The sequence below is a fragment of the Bactrocera neohumeralis genome, chromosome 4 (genome assembly GCF_024586455.1).
Source record: "Bactrocera neohumeralis isolate Rockhampton chromosome 4, APGP_CSIRO_Bneo_wtdbg2-racon-allhic-juicebox.fasta_v2, whole genome shotgun sequence".
Taxonomy (NCBI): Eukaryota; Metazoa; Arthropoda; class Insecta; order Diptera; family Tephritidae; genus Bactrocera; species Bactrocera neohumeralis.
In genome coordinates, this window is record NC_065921.1 from 46,950,252 (window position 1) to 46,974,003 (window position 23,752).

The window sequence follows — 23,752 nt, forward strand, 5'->3', positions numbered from 1 at the left end:
CACCATAAAAATAGGAACAATTATTGGCTATAGCAATATTCTTTTCTAAAGTTAAAGAAAAGGTTAGTTTTGTTAAAGCATAATCCGGTTAATATAAGATATCTATACTCTGAACAGGCTATATTGAATTTAGATTTATTTGTAGAATCCAAAAGGAAAGGTCGGAGACCCTATATAATTTATATATAACTCATATATAAAATTCATGAAAGTGAATTGACGCGTTGACGAACTGGTTTCTCATTTTAAGCTCCTTTTATCTTTAAGAACCTGATCATTTGTGGGAACCGCGAATATCGTTTCACTTTAACATTTACACAAACTGAACGATCAAGTTCTAATAATTAAAGTTTTTTTTAAATTTTGTCGGGTACTCCAGCTTCAGTTCAACCGAAGTCAAAGTCACTTTATAATTTGGAGGTAGACTAATAAGAGATTGTCATGAGTAAAGATATTTTGGCATTTCGCTAAGTTCAGTTTAGGTGGATGTGTATGTGTTACATAAAGGTGTTTTCCTAATTGGGAATTAATTCACTTATCTAACAATTTTGTCCATGCATTTTACCTATTGACAAAACCGATTGATCTCTTTAAGCATATAGTACATTATTCAATGCAGCTTGCTGCGCTTTGCTTAGAAACCGGTATAACAACTGTGCTGCTTATTTTAGGGGCAACAATTGAATTAAATTAATTAACTAATAATTAATGGAGCGTTGTTAAATGAAATAATGCAGACCGCATTACTAACACGCATAGCAAAAGCAGCACAGCTTTATATGTATTGGACAGAAATTGCCACATTCTGGCTTTTATGTTGCGTAGTATTTTTAAAGCAAAATGTTAATTGAATTATATTGACTGGATGCAATTATGTAAATATCCTAATCGACATTGGCGGCTGAAGTGTCAATACTGCAATAAAAACAAATACTTATTTACAATTGGGGTAAATCTAAATGGCTTGATGTATGGTAGAACTACCCGCACAATGGGCGTATGGAGTTCGCAAATTTAATGGCTTGACTTGGCTTCTTCTTCTTCTTAATTGGCGCAGACACCGCTTACGCGATTATAGCCGAGTTAACAACAGCGCGCTAGTCATTTCTTCTTTTTGCTACATGACGCCAATTGGATATTCCAAGCGAAGCCAGGTCCTTCTCCACTTGGTCCTCCCAACGGAGTGGAGGTCATCCTATTCCTCCTCGGCGGGTACTGCGTCGAATACTTTCAGAGCTGGAGTGTTTTCGTCCATCCGAACAACATGACCTAACCAGCGTAGCCGCTGTCTTTTAATTCGCTGAACTATGTAAATGTCGTCGTATATCTCGTACAGCTCATCGTTCCATCGAATGCGATATTCGCCGTGGCCATCGCGCAAAGGACCATAAATCTTTTGCAGAACTTTTCTCTCGAAAACTCGTAACGTCGACTCATCGGTTGCTGTCATCGTCCAAGCCTCTGCACCATATAGCAGGACGGGAATTATGAGTGACTTATAGAGTTTGGCTTTTGTTCGCCGAGAGAGGACTTTACTTTTCAATTGCCTACTCAGTCCGAAGTAGCACCTGTTGGCAAGAGCAATCCTGCGTTGGATTTCCAGGCTGACATTGTTGGCGAAATTATCTACGACTTCAAAGTTGTGACTGTCAAAAGTGACGTGAGAGCCAAGTCGCGAGTGCGACGACTGTTTGCTTGATAACAGGAGATACTTCGTCTTGCCCTCGTTCACTGCCAGACCCATTTTCGGTGCTTCCTTGTCCAGCCTGGAGGAAGCAGAACTAACGGCGCGGGTGTTGAGGCCGATGATATCAATATCATCGGCATACGCCAGCAGCTGTACACTCTTATAGAAGATGGTACCTTCTCTATTTAGTTCTGCAGCTCGAACTATTTTCTCCAGAAGCAAGTTGAAGAAGTCGCATGATAGGGAGTAACCTTGTCTGAAACCTCGTTTGGTATCGAACGGCTCGGAGAGGTCCTTTCCGATCCTGACGGAGCTTTTGGTGTTATTCAACGTCAGTTTACACAGCCGTATTAGTTTTGTGGGGATACCAATTTCAGACATCGCGGCATAAAGGCAGTTCCGTTTTGTGCTGTCGAAAGCAGCTTTGAAATCGTAGAAGAAGTGGTGTGTGTCGATTCTCCTTTCACAGGTTTTTTCCAAGATTTGGCGCATGGTGAATATCTGGTCGGTTATTGATTTTCCATTCAGTTTGTTGACGGTGGGCTTTAATCTTTCACACACTACGCTCGATAGAACCTTATACGCGATGTTGAGGAGGCTAATCCCACGGTAGTTGGCGCAGATTGTGGGGTCTCTTTTTTTATGGACACTTAAATTCCAATCGTTGGGCATGCTTTCGTTTGACCATATTTTACAGAGAAGCTGATGCATGCTCCCTATCAGTTCTTCGCCGCCGTGTTTGAATAGCTCGGCCGGCAATCCGTCGGCTTCTGCCGCTTTGTTGTTCTTCAGGCGAGCAATCGCTATTCGAACTTCTTCATGGTCGGGTAATGAAACGTCTGCTCCATCGTCATCGATTGGGGAATCGGATTCGCCATCTCCTGGCGTTGTGGGTTCACTGCCATTCAGCACGACGACGAAGTGTTCCCTCCATAATTTAAGTATGCTCTGGGCATCGGTGACTAGATCACCTTTGGGGGTTCTACAAGAGTATGCTCCGTAACGTTCCGATTTAGGCAGTCTGTTTTCATTCCGCTGCGATGAGGCACTCCACGTCGTATCAGCTGTTCTTTTGCACTTACCGGAAACCAATTGTTTCGGTTGCAGCTGTACGTAAGAAGTTTGAAATGCCGTCCCACCGTTCACTTATACCGAGTTGTTGACGAGTGCTTTCAGAGAGCAGGAGTGCAAGCCGAGTAGAAAATCGTTCGGCTGTCTGTTGTGATTGCAGCTTCTCGACGTCGAACCTTCCTTGTAATTGTTGACGTGCGTTTTTTGCTGCACAGAGGCGGGCGTGAATCTTGGCTGCAACAAGATAGTGGTCCGAGTCGATGTTAGGACCTCGGAGCGTACGCACGTCTAGAACACTGGAGACGTGTCTTCCGTCTACCACAACACGATCGATCTGGTTGGTGGCTTTTAGATCCAGATACAGCCAGGTAGCTTGATGTATCTTCTTGTGCTGGAATCTAGTAACACTGGTAACCATATTTCGGGCCCCGGCGAAGTCGATCAGCCTCAACCCATGTGGAGATGTTTCGTCGTGGATGCTGAATTTATCGACCGTAGTGCCAAATATACCTTCTTTGCCCACCCTGGCGTTAAAGTCGCCAAGCACGATTTGGACATCGTGGCGGGGGCACCTCTCATAAGCGCGCTCCATACGCTCATAGAAGGCATCTTTGGTCACATCATCCTTCTCTTCCGTTGGGGCGTGGGCGCAAATCAGCGATATGTTGAAGAACCTCTCTTTGATGCGGATTGTGGCTAGACGTTCATTCACCGGAGTTAATGATAGTGCTCGGCGGCGGAGTCTCTCTCCCACCACGAATCCAACGCCAAACTGGCGCTCCTTTATATGGCCACTGCAGTAAATGCCACAAGGACCTACTTGTCTCTGTCCTTGTCCCGTCCATCGCATTTCTTGGACGGCGGTGATGTCAGCCTTTATTTTCGCGAGGACATTAAGCGTCGTAGTCCTTATTTCGTTTGCCGTGGTCGTCATCAAAAAGGGGGATTCTCATCCGAGGCTTGTTGTTCCTTTTCATTGGGGTGTTTCTTACGTGGCGGGTCCCAAACCCAGCGCACATCCCTATGTGGGGGATATTTCGCCCTCTCACTTTAGCTCGCCTTCGAGCAGATGTTCTAAGGCTACCAAGAGGATACTTGGTCAAAGACCGGAAGTTTAGAGCTGCTTGAGCCATGTGTAAAGGATTCGTTCCTGGACACTCCTCCTTCACTTAGTTTAGTGTTCCGTATTTCCATATATTTTTTGTACACATGTATATTAGGCAACCCAGTTACATATGTTCATTTTCATTCATCGGAGGGCAGAAGAGTATCGGCAGCTGCCGGGTATACAATATTTTTTGGACATATTTCAGTAAGAAGACGCAACTTAGGTGAGCGCAGACCAGGTTTCAGAAACCATTTTTTAAAATTCCGTTGACAAATAGTAACTTATCTTCACTTATGAATGTTGCAAAAACTTAAATTTTATCAACATCGAAATTTAAAAATTTACAGTTTAAAATCTATTATTTTTCCATCATACATTATATAGAAGTTTCCATATATATGCCTGACCTAATAATGTTAACAAGTTTGTTTGGATATCAGCAAAGAAATTTTGGCGAAATTAGTGGTAGCTAGTACAGCTGTTTTGTTAGGGTCTGGCAGTGAACGAGGGCAAGACGAAATATCTCCTGTCATCAAACAAACAGTCGTCGCACTCGCGACTTGGCTCTCACGTCGCTGTTGACAGTCATAACTTTGAAGTTGTAGATAATTTCGTCTATCTTGGAACCAGCGTAAGCACCACCAACAATGTCAGCTTAGAAATCCACCCAGAATAACTCTTGACAACAGGTGTTACTTCGGACTGAGTAGGAAATTGAGAAGCAAAGTCCTCTCTCGACAAACAAAAACCAAACTCTATAAGTCACTCATAATTCCCGTCCTGCTATATGGTGCAGAGTCTTGGACGATGTCAACAACGGATAAGTCGACGTTGCGAGTTTTCGAGAGAAAAGTTCTGCGAAAGATTTATGGTCCTTTGCGCGATGGCCACGGCGAATATCGTATTCGATGGAACGATGAGCTGTACGAGATATACGACGACATCGACATAGTTCAGCGAATTAAAAGACAGCGGCTACGCTGGCTAGGTCATGTTGTCCGAATGGACGAAAACACTCCAGCTCTGAAAGTATTCGACGCAGTACCCGCCGGGAGAAGCAGAGGAAGACCTCCACTCCGTTGGAAGGACCAAGTGGAGAAGGACCTGGCTTCGCTTGGAATATCCAATTGGCGCCACGTAGCGAAAAGAAGAAACGACCGCCGCGCTGTTGTTAACTCGGCTATAATCGCGTAAGCGGTGTCTACGCCAATTAAGAAGAAGAAGAAGTACAGCTGTTTAATATTCAACTGATTTGTTCTCAATAAATTTCAGCGAAGCATTTTTACTTAAAGTAGCGATAGTATGTATAGTATATAATATGACATAAATGTCATTGTGCTTGTAGAAACCTCTCTTACATATCTGCATATAAAGTCATTGTCAGGCTATTAATCCTTCGAAATATTTGTAAGAGCATAATTGTACTTATATGTAGTTAGTTAAGAGAATGCGCATACGTGCATAAATATCTATGTATATGTCTTCACACATATTACTTTATATTATGTATTTTGTTAGTGTTAAATATATATACTTATTGGTTAGCAACTGGTCGTTTCTCCACTACACGTGTTGTAATGAAACTCTTTAGTCTGGTTTTCATGTTCTCGTTCTCCTGTTTGCTCTCCCATATAAGAAATTTTTGTTACTCGAACAACATCATGAATGGTATTTACTATAACATATAGCTCTAATATTTACGACACCATATGTGGACAGCTTTATCTTTGTCCATTCTTATATGCATGCGCATTGAGTACACCATGTCGTATGAGTAATGCGAGGAAGTGTGATGAAGCTTTCTTGTCAAAACTCATTGAATATATGAAATTTTGTGGTTCTTGCCGAGTGAAAATGAGAGAGAGAGCTGATGTTAAGCTTTGTTAATATGAAATTAAACCAGCAACTACAAAGTTGGAATGGAAAATAGCAACAAAAATAAGCGCAATAATAATATAATACAGACTGAATATTGTGTGTGAAAAAGACCAGCTGCTTTTTTTTAGAGCTACATGAGAGAAAAACTCAAATACTGCTAACTATTTAGCATAAAACATACATATACACCTTATCTCGGCTCTGTCCTTCACTTCTTCATTCACTCATTGCGTTTACATTCACTGACACCAACCGAATGAACGGGATACTCAAATGGATGCGCAGTCTGGCGTCATTGCGCTGCTCTGTTATGATAACAGTGACGCTTTGTTCGGCAGCTGCGTTGATGAACCGCTCTTTAACGTGTTTAGTGCGTTCACAAACATCATTCCGTCATTGACCGGACAAAATGTCGCACGCGGCCGTGCGTTTCTGCTTTTGGATTAAAAAAGGATATACTAATACAAAATATCAAACTAACGGAAATTGGGAGTTAGTGAAATTAGTGCGTGAGTTAAAAACTGTTCACTACCATATGGCTTAAGTGGACTTTACTTTAAAAATATTAATGTGTAAGAATGCAAGTTGTGTCTTGCTTGACTTTCCAGCAGTGTCACAATATTTTTTATACAAAATTCCGTCTGTGATTGTTTTGCGACACTGCGCATGCTCAAAAAATTCAAAATCCCACTGAAAGCTTTCAAAGTGTTAAAAAAATATTACGCTCGAAAATTTATAGGGAAAATATATAATTCAGATGTCGTTCAAAGTTTTACCAGTTAATATGTAAATTTTTCTTAATTTGTGGAATGCGGAATTAGCAAAAAGTTACTAAAAATAAGAAAACTTATTTCTAATTTTTCTTTGAATATAGAAATACTAAAATGTAAATAATATAAAAAACTGTGATATAAAACTTGATGTTATATTCACGTGTCTAATAAAACTAATAGAAAGGAAGAAAAAGTGTTAACTTAACCTGCACCCAGGTTATAATACCCCACACAAGGAAATTTCTTATAGTTTAGTGAATGAAAGCCATATTAGTGATCAGATGTGAACGTTATATTCGGAGATTGTAGCGCTCTTTTATTTACACGCATGTGTTTTAGTCACGTCCCACGGTATCGAAAGGAATGCAGGACGGCTGTTGACTTAATGACAGGCCGCAACCTACTGATATCACATACATCACGGTTTCTATGTTTCTGCATAGCAGAACTCGTCTTGAATATCCAGGAGCTTCGCAGTTCAAGGGATTAAAAAAGTAACAAACTTAGATATCAAGTCCCGCCTACAGCTCGCAAAAAGCTATATGCTATAGTGGGCCGATCTAAACAATTTTTTCGGAGATTGTAGCGTCTCTTTTATCAAAAATGTGTGAATTTCATGAATATATCTTGTAAAATAAAAAAGTTATCCTACAAGGACTTGAGTTAGATCGGTCAGCTTGTAAGGCAGCTATATGCTTTATTGGTCCGATATAGAAGCAGTTCGGACAAATGAAGAGTTTTCTGATGTAGAAAAGACGTGTGGAAAATTTCAGAATGGTATCTTCAAAAATGCAACTGGAACTGATTTGCGTAAGTACGGCCGGACAGACAGACAGACGGCCATTGCTAATTCGATCGTCATAATGTTCATTTAGGCGTCTACTTTATAGGGTCACCGACGCTTCCTTTTCAGTGTAATAAACATTGCGGCACACTTATTACTACACTCCTTCTGCTCAGAGTATAACTAAAGGTTTTACCTCTAAAACAGTGCTATTAAGAGAACAGTTTTTCAGATTTATTCGAACAAGCAACTGTGCATATCAATGTTCGTCTACATTTTAGCCTTATTATCATTTTTCTACCGATACTATTCAGTAAGAGACCCTTTGAATCTCGGAAATTTCTTAATGAGCCATCTAAAGACCTATTATTCTATCTACTTACATACGTAAGGGAAATTACAAGGTATGAATTTTGAAAGAAATTAAAATTGGTTACTGAAATATCAACTATTGACGTGGTTCGTATGGTTCCCTCTTATGTGCAAACTTATATTTTTCATCCTCCTACAGTTTTCACAGCGTCGTTATTACGACGCTTAGCCTTGAGATATTACATTTCTAATTATAATTTGATATATCTACAAGGTTTTAATGTACAAACATTCTGATGAAAAACAAATTACCGCATGTAATACCACACACTTGTGTGCATAAATAAGATCATAAAAGTTTTTAGTTGGCGTAAATAAAATACTTTTAAAGAAAGTAAAATAAAAGTGCGTAGCATTCTAGAAAAAAATTATAATAAATACAATAATTTAGTAAAAACTATGTATATATGTATATATACACATATACATGTGGTTTTCGAAAAAAATCTATATGTATGTTTCGCTTGTTTCCGTTTAAATAACTGTTTTGTCTATTTTATAAGAAGAGCTCATTATCATTATTTCTGCTAAACAAATTTACGTTAAATTCAGTTACTTATAACAGGTAAAAAATTCCGTACGTAAAAGCAAAATTATTTGAAACTCTTAATAAAAAATATTGTATATTGAAAATCGGTTCAGCCCTCTGCATTTTCTAATAATTTTTAAACAAAAAGAGATATGAATACATATGAAAACCTTTGTAATATACTCTTATGTAGACTTCCGTAGCGATAAATTACAGATATAAGTGTTAATTGAGTGCTTAGTTGTGACACTTAATACGGTTTTGATAAATAACGTTTTAAACGCGTGACAGCGGTCCGAACGGACCTGTTCTTACTTTTTGCCAACAAACGATGGTCACAGAATACTCTTAGCTAATACTAAATATCGAGATAAATTGAGATCAACGCTCGCAACGTTTGTATATATCAGAATTATTCAACTATTGTTTATTAATTTAGCTGTTGACTCAGAAACATTTTCCTATGCAATCTCATCTAGAGATGAAGTATTTGTGGTAAAATTAATATTGTGCTTTCTCTCGCTAATTTGTTATCTATTTACTTACACATACGTGCGATTTTTTATTACAATTTACTTGTCATGTTATCAGTGCGGTATTGTTGCTCTTATCAGCAAGAAAATATAATATTTAATACAGTCAGCAAAGTGTTTAGTTTTTATCTTTCTATTTTGACAATTTGCATTTATCACAATGAGTGCGCCCAATATAGAGTGTGATTACTATTACGAGCAATGTCAGCGGGCTGTGATTAGATAACTAAAAGCGAATGAATCGCAAAATCGGGATAATTGTGGCCAAGTTTCACCAGTTTGTGCCATTTTCAGAGCAATGAATTAAAATATTATAGAAATAAGATAAAAGCAACAAACCCCATTTACTTTGGTTACACCAAAACTATAATATAATTTCTATAATTTCGACTCATGCCAAATTTCGAAAAAATTATAAATTATATAGGGTCTTCGACATTCCATTCTGCGTGTTACAAAGTTTGTGGCAAACTTAATATAATCTGTTAAAGGTGCAATGAACACATATTTATTTGCTAAATTTATATAGAACTTTTAATAATATGTAATACTTTAATATCATTTTGTTAAACGCAAGCGGGATCGGGAGTGAATTGATTACTCATAATCAATAGCATACACTGTAATACACAAAAAGCTATGCTAATACATTGTCGTTGCTTTTCGTTTCAGCTATCGAATTACTATATATTGCATTTCTATGTCAATGGCAGCTGCTGCTTGCCCTCTTGATGGCGATATTTAGAGGTAGCGTTTTTTTCTGGCAATACGTACCTAAAATAGAAACTTACAAAAGTAATAGTAATGGGTTAAAATTACTCTATCTTGTTGCTAAGTGAAATCCTCTCCATATCCTAAACCACTAATGCTACAATAACCAAATTCGCTTAGAGCAAATCCCTTTAGAGTATTTTATGATCATGAACTTGGATTCCGAAACTGGGTTTGTCGTTTTCCATTTTAAGGTATTTCCCTGTTTCTGATCTTTGCAAGTTGCAAGAGTAGTCGTATAAAATGTTCGGTTACACCCAAACTTATTTCCCCTTAATTATTCTTAATATTTGTATTTTTCTGGACTATGACTATGACTTGAGGAAAGTTCGAAGATAACACCTTCCTAGATATTGAGGGAGCGTTGCTTTGAAGTTAAAAACTTTATTGCTAGAGATAATAAAATCATTTCAAAAACATCTTTGAAAAGTAAAATGACTTAGGTATGGTTTAAATTAAAAATAAAGAGCTAGTTTACGTTCGATCGTTTTATAGACTGAAACCTCAGGGGCGCTTGATCTCCTTTTTGCAAAGGCAAAGCTAAGCAAACGTGAACCGGGTAATACTATTACTGCTTTATGGAGTTATATCTAACTTTTTCTTAAACTTATTTAGTGTTTTGTTTTATTTTATATGGGGCCGATACTAAAAGTGTTTGTATGTTTGCAAAATATGCACTTTAAGGCAATACTCGTCTGTGATTTGGCAACTGGTGTTAATGGAAAAGGCTAAAATTTTTCTTAAAATAAAAGATTGTTCTTCTCCAGTAGCTATTTACCTAAGTATAGTCATCCTAGTTTTAAAACCAATTAAGAATTTGTCATAAGTTATCTCGCCGACGTAGTGAAAATTAAAACTGTAGTGAAACCATCTTATTACAGCTTCCAAAGTAGTTTAACCCCTTCGTATTTCCTGAGTTTTACTACGACCTGAGGTCAGCTCATTGTCGCCGTTAAAACTGCTTGGCGTGTGAAAACTTAGCCGAAAATTTCTACTATACAAGGGTTCAGAAACGGTGTAAATTCCCCAACGCTTTCTTTACCATTTTCTCCTATTTAGAATAACTCGTTGCTATGTTATCAGCAAAACGGCTTGTTAAGGGAAGTGTACCGAAATTAACGCAAGGTTGAAATCTGCGGCAAATTTCCTTAATCTTTATAGTTTTCGAAGTTAAAACGCTATTCCAATCATATTTCGTATGAAATCTTCGAACTTCAGCCGCTAAGCTTTCATTGTTTTTGAAATCTTGTTCAATAATGATGATACGTTGTTCTATCGTGTAACGCTTCATTTTTACTAAGTTTAAGCTCATCCGCCATCAAATAGTCTTCTATGAAAACTACTAACCTGAGTAAAATATTTGATCAAAACCAAACAGCATGGGTTTTTCGTATTCTAAGTTGATGCGTGCTCAAAGTATAACATTGAAAAATGTCTTAATAACTCCATTTTGCTATTTGCTTTAAATCACTAAAGAATTAGTGACCTTTATGACAACATACGAACGCACATTATCCAAGATCTCATTGAAGGTTAAAATCTATATGGAGACATCACTCATACATCATTACATGCACAATCTGTCTTTGTAATGTCTGTTATTGTGTAGCAGGCCTCTTTACTCCGAGTGCAAATACAAGGTAAACAGGATTTAACAAAATCCAAAACAAATGGGTTTTTCGGCAAAATCAATTTATTTTATTCAAAAAAGTCTCCTTCTGCTTCAATACAGCTGGCCTCTACGTCTGCATAACGCTTTCCTTTCATGGGCAAATGCTTTTTCCGAAAAGTAAGAAGTCACATGGTGCCATATCAGGTGAATACGGAGAGTGGTTAATGGTTAAAATGTAATTTTTGGTCAAATAATCGTCCTTTGAATGTTGGATTCTGAGCAATTTTTGGTCATCAGTCAATTGTGCGGGAAAAAAAGGTGCACACACCTTTAGTAAGCCCAAACGTTCGGTCAAAATGCAATAAATCGATGTTTTGGAGATATTCAATTCCATTTCCATGATTTTTGATGAATTCACACACAGCTTCGATGGAATTTGCGGTGATCACGGATTTTGATTGGCCCACATGTTGATCGTCATTTATGTCCTTACGATCACTTTGAAAACGTTGAAACCATTTGTGCACTCTGCTACGGGATAGGCAATCATCGCCATCGTTTCATCAATTGAAACGTTTCGGCAAAATTTTTACCAATTTCAAAACTAAATTTAATGTTGGCTCTTTGTTCGAAGCTCATTTTCGCACCGATAACACAAGCATACTAACGCTTAAAACGCAATAAGTCGCTATTGAGAGCGAAAAACCCAGTTTTGCACTGTGGGATAATGAATTGATTTTCCTGCCAGTTGCGCTGCAGACAGCAGGGATAATGGGATGCCCAACTTATTCCAGTGTGAGAGCGTCTCAAAATAAGCGTTTTTTATAACATTTTCCTTTATGGCCAGATCGAACAAAATAAAAATTTTTGGGCATTTTAAATTAAAACACCCAACATTTATTAGGTTTGCAAATTATTATATATTGGACTTCTAATATATGACGAAACTACTTAAATCCTTTTTTATGATTTTATGGTACATTAAAAAAACTGACTTTTGATCTTTCAATACTTAATAAGGTGAATTAAGCCTGTTAGTTCTCAATTATCAAATGTTGTTAATCATTTGTAATCGAAAATTAATTCTATTATGCATCAAATTACAAAACGTTTCATGAAATATATTTAAATTTCGCATTTTCTTTGATTTTCATTGTTTTAAATTTTTATTAGCGATCTTGAACAGCGGCAACAAATTCCTCCATTTACATATTTTTAAACTCTCGCAACAATGTTGCTAAGGAGAGTATTATAGTTTTGTTCACATAACGGTTGTTTGTAAGTCCTAAAACTAAAAGAGTCAGATATAGGGTTATATATACCAAAGTGATCAGGGTGACGAGTAGAGTCGAAATCCGGATGTCTGTCTGTCCGTCCGTCCGTCTGTCCGTCCGTCCGTCTGTCCGTCCGTCCGTGCAAGCTGTAACTTGAGTAAAAATTGAGATATCATGATGAAACTTGGTACACGTATTCCTTGGCTCCATAAGAAGGTTAAGTTCGAAGATGGGCAAAATCGGCCAACTGCCACGCCCACAAAATGGCGGAAACCGAAAACCTATAAAGTGTCATAACTAAGCCATAAATAAAGATATTGAAGTGAAATTTGGCACAAAGGATCGCATTAGGGAGGGGCATATTTGGACGCAGTTTTTTTGGAAAAGTGGGCGTGGCCCCGCCCCCTACTAAGTTTTTTGTACATATCTCAGAAACTACTATAGCTATGTCAACCAAACTCTACAGAGTCGTTTTCTTCAGGCATTTCTATATACAGTTCAGAAATGGAAGAAATCGGATATTAACCACGCCCACCTCCCATACAAAGGTTATGTTGAAAATCACTAAAAGTCCGTTAACCGACTAACAAAAAACGTCAGAAACACTAAATTTTACGGAAGAAATGGCAGAAGAAAGCTGCACCCAGGCTTTTTTTAAAAATTGAAAATGGGCGTGGCCTTGCCCACTTATGGACCAAAAACCATATCTCAGGAACTACTAGACCGATTTCAATGAAATTCGGTATATAATATTTTCTTAACACCCTGATGACACGTACGAAATATGGGTGAAATCGGTTCACAACCACGCCTTCTTCCAATATAACGCTATTTCGAATTCCATCTGATGCCTTCTCTGTATAATATATGTATACATTAAGAACCAATGATGATAGCGGAATAAAACTTTACAAAAATACGGTATTTGAAAAATATATAAATGACGTATAATGAAATCTGGATTATCACTTTATCATGCGAGAGTATAAAATGTTCGGTGACACCCGAACTTAGCCCTTCCTTACTTGTTTTGATAAGATTTCAATCTGGCCGTCGCTCGTTTCCAATTGCTAAACGTCAAAACCTCCCCAATCCAGTCAACTGTCAAAGTTTAGGTTGTTTTGACGTTTAGCAATTGTTCTCTCACTTCCAGTTAGAGAGGAGTTGGACATCTCTTTATCTCTGGCAGACAGCAACGAGGTAACATAGGTAGTCGGTATGTTGATGTTTTTTTATGCCCTAGTGTATTTTTGCCCCACTTGAAATGTATAACATAAATAAAATGTTATAATTACTTTTACTAGCAAACTAGTTAGCGGAAATTTTAAGATAAAGTTGAAATTGTGAAGTTCTCGAGAAATCATGCTTAAAAATAAGGCTTGCCTCGGCATCCAAAAACACCTTCGCTTTGAAATATATTCACTTACATAAAGCTTTTCGTCAAAACGGGGTTGTTTCTGGGCGCCCCAAAAAATTTATTTTTTTTATTTTTATTATTTTGAATGCCTACATTAATTCTATTCTTTTGTGACAGTTTCTTATTAAAATTGCATTCGATAAATTTCTAGTAGTTAACCTGCTTCTTTGCTTGGAACAGATGAATTTCATATCAGAAAAAATGTGTTCACAAAAGAATGTTGAGGGGAAAAATGATAAAACCTTGAGGGAAATTTCTTTAAGTTACGGATAAAATGAGCTTTCTAAGTTCCTCCAGAAATCATTCTTTTATCATTGAATGACATTTCACTTCTAAGAATTATTAATTCTGGCTGGATTTTTAATTCATATTGGTTTACATCACATTTAAACGGGTTTACAAATATATCGATTAAAGGTTGAATTTTTCGGAAGTCCTTAAATCTGTCCTCAAAGTTAAAAAACAGAGTCTCTAATAACTGAGTGTGCGCACGTTTTACACTTAAGACATCAGTACTGTTCATGAGGGAGCAGGCTTGTGGAAAACTTGAATAATCTTCGTCTTTGATCTCAGAAAGCAATAAAAATCAAATAGTTTGAAAATGAGTGACTTCTTTGAATAAATCGTTTTCAACTTGAAAAACCCAATCCTTATACTTCTGCAAAAGGGTATTTTTTTTTTTTCAAAAAACATATTATCTCTCTCAATACCCGCATATTTCTGAAAGTATTTATGGAAGGTATTATAGTGCCTCCTAAAATTATATCCCCGGGTCCCCTTTACACACATATTACACAATAGACATTGCATATTACCAAAGGCATCGGAAATCATAAAGCAATATCTGTCATTCATTTTGAACAAACACATACAGGTAAGCGCACAAATAGTATCATAAAACAATCAAGCGGCGCACGATGTTGCTTCGCTGTTGTTTGTTAATCAACTGACTGCAAATGTTCTTTGTCCCATGGTAGCCACTTTACGCTCGCGGTTACCAATACATCCATACATTTCATTTGCCCATCTCTGTTGTAGATGTTCAAGTGCAAAACCACTGCCTGGAACAATTTGCAGCATCACTCGCAGTTTACGTGTCGGCGAACAAATAAATGCATAATATGCGCTGTGTGCAGCCAATGGTGACATTTTATTGCCACTAATTAGTGTTTTTGTTTGGCCTCTCTGTGTGGAATGACTTTTCTCCCCTTTTTCACTTTTACAACTGTTTTCTGATGAGTACAGTGCTGGTAATTACACAAATGTCTGTGTATATTTATGTTTGTCTGCACTATATTCTTGGTGTGATTTATGGTTTGGTTTATACAGATCACAGGTTCCAAGATTTCCCGATCGTAAGTTTAGATATCTCCATGAATGATTTTTATTAGCACCCTCCGTATAAGATGTTGCATTTGGTGATTGTTCCATGTGTTGCATCCTTAGACAAAGTAGTTGGGACGATGAATCCGCTAAATTTACTACTAAATTATTGGATGACAACGACTATAAAGTTTTCCCTCGGTGTCCCCGATCCCTCTATGACAATACCAGTAAATTGTTGAGGAGAATGAAAACTTGGATGGTTTATGGTCGAACGTGAGATTTGTACGGAATGCCACGTCATATTTAGACAGTGATAGACGCCAGTGGTGAGCACACAAAATGTTAAACGAAACTCACCGCAAGGGTTAAGTGTCGCCAGTAGTAGTAGTTTCTAAATGTCCAAAAATTATACTAAGCTCGAAAAGATCGAAGAGGCGATGAAATTGAATAATGCAGAGAAGCGCCACAAGGAGTATCAGTCAAAATGAGCAACTGACAGCTGCCGCATAGAGACGAAAAGAATAAAAGAGAAGAAGGGTGGATAAAAAATCGAGTCTAATGTATACGTCAAAAGAAGTGAGTGAAGCTTACACGACAATACGTATATTATGCAAAGCGGCTAAAAGCTTGCCGACCGAAGAATACGTACAAGTAGAAAATGGCGAAGTAAAAAAGCAAGAATTTACTGGAAACTCAAAAAGAATGATTAGCATCCAGTTCTTGACAGCTGAACAGTTTAGGGTGTAAATACCGGCTGGCGCCTTTAAGTAGGCAATATTTTGCACTTATAATCTGAGCACGGTTCGAATCAATCAGCTAGCGGATATTAATTTCTCAAAGAAATTGTGTTACAAGTATCCTTTTTTTCTTGTAGAGATTGAAGATAAAAATAGTAGAGTAAAAGAATTGGTTATGTGAGATAGCATTTCGGTTACTTGCGTCGCCATTAGTATCCCGTTTGATATATAACCACAACAGACAGATATACATATGTATATTAAGGTGGAGCGATAATGTATGGAGAAATTTTTTTTTCTGTTTTTTAACGGCATAGCTATGAAAAGTTGCCTTGTAATATATAAAACATACATGCAGAATATCAAACAGCTGGCCTAATGTTTTGAGGTGCCCCAGTACATTCAAACATTTAAATAAAACCAAAAAATGGTATTGTAAGCATTTATTATGAAAAATATTCTCTTATATTACTTAAAATACCATTTAAACATCAAACTGTTTTTTTTTTTGTTTTTTTGTATTGAAATGAGGCATTCGTTGACGTGATAGCAGTCTTGCCCTAATGAAGCCATCTCGTTTATTTTCCCCACAAACTGCATTCGATGCTTCTGTTACCAACTTGATGCAGCGCTCCACAGCTTGGGTGTGGCATGGAAAATCTGTAATATCCTTACATGTACCAAGAACAGACAATGTCTTTCAAGGTTTCATCAAACATATTTAAAGTTAGAGGTGGATCAGTTATATCAGATCATTGCCACATAATAATCTCAGTGTAATCTTAGGCATCGAAGTTGAATGTAGGTACTTTAAACGTTCGAAGTCTTCGAGCTTTCTCAGATCTTGGTTTAACAATTCTTCGATATATTCAACACCGCCTATCATAATTTTTCTGGTTGATCTTTGGTCGAGTAAGAAACTTACTTCCTCCTTGGCAACACAACATCCTTTTAAACAGCAATATTTCCTGATATCTTTGCATTTGCAGCTGCAGATTTTAAATAATGTAAGGGACTCTGTTATAAATGTTCTAACATTTTCTTGGTATTTAATGTTGGTTTGACGGCCTTGATATAGTTTCATTAAGCTCCTATATATGTTGTGGTAGGAACGAACCAATTGTAAGATTCTTTTTACACTTACAGTTGGCAGTGAAGATTTTCGCCATATTTTTAGAACTTCACCCGCTAATCTTTCAGTTATTTCAAGAACTGTTAGCTCCATTGTTGTTTTATCGGGCTTCAATTCATGTTTTATGAAAAGATAACATTTCACCGGATCATTATACGTATGTAAGTGAGAAACAGGAAACTTCTCCGGCAAACCAGAGACAGGACACCTCGTTGTTTGTCGTGCTTTAACTTGAGACATATTTCTACAATCAAGACAAGTAATAAGTACTAACTACAGTTATAAGCTAAGCTACAAGCATCAAATATACATGAAAAATACGATTTACAGTAAATATTCCGATTCCAGCTGTAAAATTTTATGTAACAAATAAAAGGCGACCAAGTGAACTGCTGTAAGCGCGCGACTAAAGAGTATAGGTATCAACTTAAGTTTTTTTTACTTTTTTTACATCAAACCACTTTATTCGACTTCAAACTTAAGACTGTACAGAATTGACAGATCGCAGTCAGTTGCTTACTTAAATCTACCGTTATTTGGATATTGTCGGCCTGGTATTGTGGAAAGTGAGTGCATGGGAAAATTAGCATAACATATGGAATGGGGGAAGTTTTGTGAAATTAGGAATGTGAAATTAAAGTGCATAGCTATGTTATTATAATATGGTTAGATAGTGATATCTATGTTTTAAGGGCATTAATTTTTATCTTACTCTAACAAAGCATCGCCTAGAACATCAAATAACGTTTGTAATATGTTTGCGAATTTATGAGTATTTGGCATAAATTTTCAAAATTTTTAAGTCTATGGGGGCACCTCTAAACATAGCATCAGACTACTGATTTTTCTTGTGTTTAATATTTGCCTAAAACAGCAACTTTCTACAGGTATACCGAAACAGAAATCAAAAATTAATAAAAATCGCTCCATCCTAATGTATGTATAAGACAAGTTAGGCGAGCCATGCTAAAACTCGTGCTAGTTGACAAGCAATAAATATTAAGCAAATGACGTTATAGATTTTTTATTTGGTTAGCGGCTGTCCGAAAGCCAAATTGAAGCAAATTATTTTATATATCTGCACATCCACCTCCGCTGGAGTCTATAGATATGTGTGCATGTGCAATGGCAATGCTTCTTGCATAAGTGAACGTTTAGTGTAGGAGTGTTAGTTTGATTGATCACATTCTTTTATTTGCTGGTTTATTTGTATATTAATCAAAATTGTTGAAGCGTGTTGCTTGACGTCTCGTATGTTGAAAATTTCACAAGTATATACGATATAAACATACATAAAACTGCAGCTAAGTAGCAAAGTTCTTTTAGCTAATGAGGCTGGTTGCTTTCGGAAATATTATTTCGTTATATCTCTGAATACTTTGATAACTCTTGTCTACAAATTTGTATTATAAAAGTATGTAAATACTGCCTTGAACGATGTTTGTTGTAGTACCAACACAATATTTGTATATGATAATAAATTTCCTTAAAAAATTTTTGCCGTTCGTAATAAGCTTTATTAAGTGTCTGAATTTATTTACTGAAATATAATAGAATACAATAAAGGGATTTTTATCTTGATTTCTATCGGTGAGCTATATGCTATAGTTGTCCACTCTGAGCAATTTTTTGAAAATTGTAAGGATGCTTTGGATATTAATCTTTGTCAAATTTAGTAAACATACCCTGTCAAATAAAAAAGTTTGCAATGCGTGTGCGTGATTATTGAGAGTCCTAAGGTGAAAATATATTAAAATTGTAAATCAATAAGTGAAACTTAATTTTTCGGCATGTAAATCTTATAGCACTAAGTTATTAACTTAATATAAGATATCTTAATTTATAACAAAGAAAAAAACTATGCCACCCGCACGTCTACGATGTATAATGTGTTTTTTTCAATTTAGTAGGATTTGATATTAGACGGTCCATTTGAAACTCTTCCACCATGATATTAAACTTTATAAAGACTACTACATTTCATATAATAATCCTCAAGTTTGAAATAAATGTTTATCAAATGTTTATGCAAAGCTAAATTCTTGGTCATAATATTTATTATATGCACCCTTTATGATCTTCAATATCTTAGTTTAGCCTGTATGAAGTTAACTTTAATTATAGAGTCTGCCGTTAAAAATTTAATATTATATATTTACACTCAAGAATTTCATATTATTATTTGCAAATATTGTTATTAAAAATTATCATTTATCGCGTAGAAATATTAATTTGCATATATGTAAGTTAATAATATATGAAGCATATTTATGTGTATGCGTATGGAGAGGTAACGCTTTCTATACTTATTCGAAGTGCATATACATATGTATATTAGTCTAAGTCTTCATTTAATACGATTTAACATGGTTAAGTGTATATTCATACATCTTCATTGCTCTGTGGGCACTTACATTATCACTGGCGACGTAGGTAGTTGATTCTGTGGTACAATGTTTCGACGCCTAAAAGTATTTTAATAAATAAATGATATGTTCTTTACACTGTGGGTGATTTTTGTGCCGCAGCATCTGCACATTGACAACATAATGCATTTAATACACATAAGTATATATAAAGAACGGAATTGTGCGTATGCATGGCTTAGTATATGTTTGTTTTTTTTTTTTAATTTTTTTCTTGTAGCTGTTTGTTTGGCGAATGTCGACGGTGTTGACATTTAAATTTGTGACTGCTAAGTGCCTGTAAATACATATTTATTCATGTGCAGGTGTGTGAGTATGTACAAGCTGGAAGCATTTCGCGGTAGGTGTTCCTTTCGACAATATATTCCGAATAAACCTGCAAAATATGGGATACAAATTTATGCTTTGGTTGAAGCAAAAAACTTGTATACGCTCAACCTTGAAATTTATCCTTGAAAACAGCCAGGTAAAACAGGCTGCCTACCTCGCAACGTTACGATCAACCACTACACGTGCGGGATGGGATAGATACCGAGAGTTGAAGAGGGAAGCGAGACGCATTTGTAGACAGAAGAAGAAAGAGGCCGAAATGCGTGAGTACGAAGAGCTTGATAAGCTGGCCGACATGGGTAATGCTTGGAAATTCTACGAAAAACTGCGGCGGCTTACAGAAGGTTTCAAGACCGGACCATACTCTTGTAGAACCCCCAAAGGTGATCTAGTCACTGATGCCCAGAGCATACTTAAATTATGGAGGGAACACTTCTCCAGCCTGCTGAATGGCAGTGAACGCACAACAACAGGAGAAGGAGAACCCGATTCCCCAATCGATGACGATGGAGCAGACGTTCCATTACCCGACCATGAAGAAGTTCGAATAGCGATTGCCCGCCTGAAGAACAACAAAGCGGCAGGGGCCGACGGATTGCCGGCCGAGCTATTCAAACACGGCTGCGAAGAACTGATAGGGAGCATGCATCAGCTTCTTTGTAAAATATGGTCGGACAAAAGCATGCCCAACGATTGGAATTTAAGTGTGCTATGCCCAATCCATAAGAAAGGTGACCCCACAATCTGTGCCAACTACCGTGGGATTAGCCTCCTCAACATCGCATATAAGGTTCTATCGAGCGTATTGTGTGAAAGATTAAAGCCCACCGTTAACAAACTGATTGGACCTTATCAGTGTGGCTTTAGACCTGGCAAATCAATAAACGACCAGATATTCACCATGCGCCAAATCTTGGAAAAGACCAGTGAAAGGAGAATCGACACACACCACCTCTTCGTCGATTTCAAAGCTGCTTTCGACAGCACGAAAAGGAGCTGCCTTTATGCTGCGATGTCTGAATTTGGTATCCCCGCAAAAATAATACGGCTGTGTAAGCTGACGTTGAGCAACACGAAAAGCTCCGTCAGAATCGGAAAGGACCTCTCCGAGCCGTTCGATACCAAACGAGGTTTCAGACAAGGCAACTCCCTATCGTGCGACTTTTTCAACCTGCTTTTGGAGAAAATAGTCGCAGAACTAAATAGAGAAGGTACCATCTTCTATAAGAGTGTACAGCTGCTGGCGTATGCCGATGATATTGATGACCGATGAGTCGACGTTACGAGTTTTCGAGAGAAAAGTTCTGCGAAAGATTTATGGTCCTTTGCGCATTTGCCACGGCGTATATCGTATTCGATGGATCGATGAGCTGTACGAGATATACGACGGCATTGACATAGTTCAGCGAATTAAAAGACAGCGGCTACGCTGGCTAGGTCATGTTGTCCGGATGGACGAAAACACCCCAGCTCTGAGAGTATTCAACGCAGTACCTGCCGGGGGAAGCAGAGGAAGAGGAAGACCTCCACTCCGTTGGAAGGACCAAGTGGAGAAGGACCTGACTTCGCTTGGAATATCCAATTGGCGCCACGTAGCGAAAAGAAGAAACGACTGGCGCGCTGTTGTTAACTCGGCTATAATCGCGTAAGCAGTGTCTACGCCAATTAAGAAGAAGAAGAAGAAACAGCCTAATGGTCAATTTTTGCAAAGCAATAAAGCTTTCGACGTTGTAGATAGATTAGTGCAGCCTATTTCTAAAAGTAACAGAAACATTACATTCGACAATTGGTTTGCGAGTGTTCCACTGATAATACATTTACAGAAAAATCATAAACTAACATGTACAGGTACTTTACGTAAGAACAAAAAAGAAGTCCCACCAAACTTTTTAACTACGCTAGGAAAAGAAGTTTACAGCACTCAGTTTGCATTCCAGAAAGATATGACGCTTATGTCCTACATGCCTAAACGGTCTAAAGTAGTGCTGGTACTGTCTTCCCTTTATCATGACCAAAACATTGATCCAGATAGTGGTAAAAAACGGAAACCAGAGATCATCACGTTTTATATTTCTACGAAACCTGGCGTCGATGTAGTTGATGAACTCTGTGCTACCTATGATGTATCCCGAAACTCCAAACGTCGGCAGACTGACAGTATTTTATGCAGTCATGAATGTAGCTGCAATAAATAGTGTAATTATTTTTCGTGAAAATAATGACTCAAAAACAAACCGACGTGATTTCCTTAGAAAACTCGGTCTTTCAATGCTTGAAGGACATCTTCGCGTGAGGAAAAATACGGAAAACTTACCGAGAGGCTTACGTAAACGTATTCACGACCAATTTGGTGAAATCGTGACTTACTCTCCGTTCGAAAACATATACTAGATGTAGAGGCTGTCCTTCTGCCAAAGATAAAAAAACTAAGCACACATACAATAATTGTAACAAGCCTATTTGTATGCAACATATTGTCCCACTGTGCCAAAGTTGTGTTGATCACAATAGCGAATAACTGTATACATAAGTTATAAATGAGCTTTGTTTTATATAGTTAATAATAACATAATAAAATAATTATATGTTTAGTACCAAAGTGGTAACTATTTTTGTTTCGTGAGTTTAATTTTTAAGTTATGTTCTCACGATTGATCTCAGAATAAAAAGTTTGGTTTTTTTGTTTGTTTGATTGTATTGTTGATTTTTTAATAAATAAATGTTTAATTATTATGTATATGTATATATAATGTGTATTATTGGCCATATTTAATGTAGCATACTAGTATTGGCATAACATTGATTCAGTGTTCAGCAATGTACACGCGTAAAATACACCTGGCCATAACGGTCAAGTTCTATTTAGTAGCTGCAATGACACCGGGTTAAACGGGGATAATTTGTATTTAAAACACGCCTGCTGTAGAGTCAGTGGCATAAAATTACTGGTAGGAATTTTATAACGTAAAATAATCAAATATTTAAAACTGTTACATACTCACTTTTAATTATGTTAGCAAATATGAGTAGAAGCTTTTTCATGTTTTACCTGTTGAAATATAATTTAAACTACTGTCGCATTGGAAGCAACTTTACAACAAAAATATTAATGTTCCATAATTGTACATTAGATTCGACGTAACTTATTTGGATAATTAGCTTGCCTCTGTATTCGTTGGTTATTAATAAAATGATATTTCTGCGGTAATCGCCTTCCCTTCTCGGTAGTATTCAAATATATTAGAATATAATCGGCAACATAGTTTATTTGTCGATTTTCAAGCCAAGAAATGTATCAAAGAAAATGTTCAATATTCCTCTGATTTTTGTGTCCAGTGGATCCCGGTCATATATATCTTATCAAACCTACATTAACCCTCCACCGCATACAACGCCATATATGGTTTTGGGATTTGTTGCATTTGGCTTTGCACTAGCAAAGTGATGTAGCGGAACAAATTTTTAACGGTAGTTTTCTTTGGACAATTCTTTGTTGATATTTCAGATACTGTTTGATTTTGATAGGTTTTGCTTGTTGTTTTCGTTTATTTTGTGAAGGTGTCTCACATGAGTAACGCTAAGTGTATTTCGCGGTGTTTTGGACACAATTTTTATCATAAAAATTAGGACTTTTCTCGGAGAAAAAATTATTATTCGAAGGAAAAATATAGTGTTCACACAACAAAAATACAAACCGATTGGAAGGTAAGTACTATAGGCACGTTTTTGTGCAAAATCGGCCAAAGCCATATATGGCCTTTCATGCAGTACACACTATTTTTGCAAAAACTGACGAAGCCGTATATGGCCTTTCATGCAATACATACTATTTTTGCGAAAACTGACGAAGCCATATGTGGCCTTTCATGCAGTACATACTATTTTGCCTTTCATGCATTTTAGTAAAATTTTTTCAGAAATGGATGCAAGATTTTTTTATGGAATTTTAAGATATGTAAATGTAGTCGATAATGGGCTTCAAAGCGACGATG

The 23,752-nt window shown here is 37.0% G+C and overlaps 1 protein-coding gene across 5 annotated transcripts in view; it reads left to right on the plus strand.

Moving 5' to 3' along the window:
* Nucleotides 1-6,153: 6,153 nt before the first annotated feature.
* The window catches only part of LOC126754631 (actin-binding LIM protein 3-like), a 69,670-nt gene continuing 52,071 nt past the window's right edge, over nucleotides 6,154-23,752 (plus strand). For 2 of the 5 annotated variants that reach the window (XM_050466745.1, XM_050466746.1), the window contains exon 1: nucleotides 6,154-6,253. Coding sequence is in view for 2 of the 5 variants with exons in the window: in XM_050466742.1 (XP_050322699.1) it covers nucleotides 7,210-7,327 (118 nt within the window). In the remaining 3 variants the exon portion in view is untranslated. Of the gene's footprint in view, nucleotides 6,254-6,273; nucleotides 7,328-23,752 lie in introns of those variants that run through there. The other 3 variants (XM_050466742.1, XM_050466747.1, XM_050466743.1) reach the window with 3 other exon arrangements.